At 50.3% G+C, this 3,414-nt stretch overlaps 1 protein-coding gene across 1 annotated transcript; it reads left to right on the top strand.

The window, feature by feature from the left end:
* Window positions 1-1,055: 1,055 nt before the first annotated feature.
* Window positions 1,056-2,813, top strand: FZD10 (frizzled class receptor 10; the record flags this gene model as incomplete). Its single annotated transcript, XM_082491757.1, has 1 exon — window positions 1,056-2,813. One exon carries the CDS (start codon window positions 1,056-1,058, stop codon window positions 2,811-2,813), a length of 1,758 nt encoding a protein of 585 aa, XP_082347883.1.
* Window positions 2,814-3,414: the final 601 nt, after the last annotated feature.

Here is a 3,414-nt window from a genome sequence, read left to right as displayed (position 1 = left end):
GTTCCGAGTGATTGGAAAGTAATCACCGTGTCAGCTTCACCTTTCTCATGCAAAGTGGATGTCGTATGCGAGGCGGATCCTGCACAGGTTTTTGGTTTTGCTGGGTTTTTTTGGTTGTTTTTTTTTTTTTTAGGGGTTGGTTTTTTGTTGTTGGTTGCTTTTTTTTTTTTTTTTATTTTATCCTTGGACTCAACCGCCCCCTAAGAGCCCCAGCTGCTCCAGCCCCGGGAGTTCCTGCTGGTGCGGGGGGAGCGGAGCCGGTGCTCACACACCGCCCGCGGGAGCAGCGCTGCGCCGCGAAGCGCGGCAGAGACGGCCTATTGCAAACCCGGACCAGAGGGCGGCGAGAAGGGGCGGGCGGGCGGGCGAGGGGGGGGATTTTTCAGGGCCCTCTCTTCAATGGCTTAGATATTTCCTCCTCCTCCTCCTCCTTTATTCTACACTCGGTTAAACCAATCCCCACCTCTCGGCGAGAAAGTACGGAGCTGTGACCCGTTTTAGGAAGAGGAAAATCCCTGGAGAAACCCGCTGCAGCAAAAAGCCGCCCGGGACATGTGGAAGTTGAAGCCGTGATCGCTCGGATCTGCCCAGCGCCGAACCGCTCCGGCACCGCTCTGCCCGCGCGTCGCGGCAGCGGGGAGGAGGAAGAGGAGGAGGAAGGGTGGTGGAAAGACGGCTCGCAAAAGTGGAAGCCCGCGGAAAAGAAAGTTGCCGGGCTCCCCGCAGTAAGTTTTGCGCATCTGTGGATTGGGGGTACTTCTTCTTTTCCTGGCCGTTTGCGAAGTTGCCCGCCCGCCTCCCAGCGCCGCCGGCGGGGCCGATGCGGAGCGGCCCGGGCTATGCTGACCTGCGTGCCGCCGTCCCCCGCCGCCCAGCTCCCTCGCCGAGGTCGGGGGCGATGCTGTCCCGGGCAGGAGCCGTGCGGCCGCTGAAGTGACCGCCGCCTCCCCCCCGCTCCCCGCCCCGCACGCCCCCGGCGCCGGCGGGAGGGAGGGAGGGAGGAGGGAGCGAGCCGCGCTCCGGCCCCGCGCCCGGCTGCCCGCGCCGCCGCCGTGATGGGGCCAGCGGCGAGGAACTTCGTCCGGACGCTCCTGGTGCTCTGCGGGCTGACCTGCTGCTGCACGGGGATAAGCTCCATAGACATTGACCGCCCCGGTGACGGGAGGTGCCAGCCGATAGAAATCCCCATGTGCAAGGATATCGGGTACAACATGACGAGGATGCCGAACCTGATGGGACATGAAAACCAAAGGGAGGCTGCCATTCAGTTGCACGAGTTTGCCCCCTTGGTGGAGTACGGTTGCCACAGCCACCTGAAATTTTTCCTCTGCTCCCTCTATGCCCCAATGTGCACAGAGCAGGTTTCTACACCGATCCCAGCCTGCAGGGTTATGTGTGAGCAGGCGAGGCTGAAATGCTCTCCTATTATGGAGCAGTTCAATTTCAAATGGCCAGACTCCTTAGACTGCAGCAAACTGCCCAACAAGAATGACCCCAATTACCTGTGCATGGAAGCCCCCAACAACGGATCCGATGAGCCACCCAGAGGATCCAGCATGCTGCCCCCCATGTTTCGTCCACAGCGGCCCAGCAGTGGCCACGATCTGCAGCAGCATAAGGACAGCCTCAGCAGAACCTCCTGTGAAAATCCTGGCAAGTTTCACCATGTGGAAAAGAGTGCTTCCTGTGCGCCGCTCTGCACTCCAGGGGTTGATGTTTACTGGAGCAAGGATGACAAACAATTTGCTGTCATTTGGATTGCCATCTGGTCCATTCTGTGCTTCTTCTCCAGTGCTTTTACTGTACTCACTTTTCTGATAGATCCTCAGCGTTTCAAGTACCCCGAGAGGCCCATTATCTTCCTCTCAATGTGCTACTGCGTCTACTCGGTGGGGTACATTATTCGCCTCTTTTCAGGTGCTGAAAGTATTGCCTGTGATAGGGACAGCGGCCAACTCTATGTCATCCAGGAAGGACTGGAGAGCACTGGCTGCACCATTGTGTTCCTGGTTCTGTATTACTTTGGTATGGCAAGTTCCTTGTGGTGGGTAATCTTGACTTTAACGTGGTTTCTAGCAGCTGGGAAAAAATGGGGGCATGAAGCGATTGAAGCAAACAGTAGCTACTTTCATTTGGCAGCGTGGGCCATTCCAGCTGTGAAGACCATAATGATCCTAGTTATGAGAAGGGTGGCTGGAGATGAGCTGACAGGGTTGTGCTATGTTGGAAGCATGGATGTGAATGCCTTGACGGGATTTGTACTCATTCCTTTGGCTTGTTATCTAATCATTGGAACTTCTTTTATTCTTTCTGGTTTTGTGGCCCTTTTTCATATCAGGAGGGTGATGAAAACAGGTGGAGAAAACACTGACAAGTTGGAGAAACTTATGGTCAGGATCGGTGTCTTCTCAGTCTTGTATACAGTGCCTGCAACTTGTGTGATAGCTTGCTATTTTTATGAAAGACTTAATATGGATTATTGGAAAATTGTGGCAACTCAACAGAAATGCAAGATGAACAATCAGACTAAAAATTTAGACTGCATGATGAATAACTCTATTCCAGCAGTAGAAATTTTTATGGTCAAAATTTTTATGTTATTAGTTGTGGGCATTACTAGTGGTATGTGGATCTGGACTTCCAAGACTCTTCAGTCCTGGCAAAATGTTTGTAGTCGAAGATTAAAGAAGAGAAGTAGGAGAAAACCTGCAAGTGTTATTACAAGTAGCGGAATCTACAAAAAACCTCAACATCCACAGAAAACACACCTTGCAAAATATGAATCGACATTACAACCACCCACTTGTGTGTGACCAGGTTTTAGAAAAGACTGTATCTCACCTTACAGGCTTACAGTAGCAGTCAGAAATTAAAAAATAAATGGTGCTGGTTTTTGTCAGAGAACAGTTTCATATCTCAAGGCAAAAAATATATCATGCTGAATTCAGGACCCGTGAAAAACTGAAGGTAAATGTACTTATGGAAAGGTTTTCAGTGAAAGAAATATTGTGAACTAAAACAGTCTCTTCTGTTACTAATTTGTAGTTAAGTACTTCATCCAGCCCCCAGATTTTATTTTATTTTACTTTTTTGAAAGCCCAACACCCTATTTAATGTTTTCACGTAGCTGAGCTGTATTTCCCAGAAGTTTCTGAGTAAAGAGGTATAGTCAAGTTTTATGGAGCAATGATTTTATTTTAAAAGTCCCCAAGTGAGCATTGTCCCTTTAGGGAAACTAAGGTCCCAAAGACGCCTATCCTCAGTAAGTATGCTATCTGTGAAAGTGACTTCCGTGCTAACTTTAAAAAAAAAAAAAAAAGTCCTTTACAACTCCTCTCAGCCTAGTGGGTTTGGAGTGCCTAAAAATAGGTTCAATCTATAATGCTCACCAATATTCTTTCACTAAAAGAGAAA

The sequence above is a fragment of the Vanellus vanellus genome (genome assembly GCF_965231255.1).
Source record: "Vanellus vanellus genome assembly, chromosome: 16".
Taxonomy (NCBI): domain Eukaryota; kingdom Metazoa; phylum Chordata; class Aves; order Charadriiformes; family Charadriidae; genus Vanellus; species Vanellus vanellus.
This window is presented reverse-complemented; position numbering and strand designations above follow the sequence as displayed.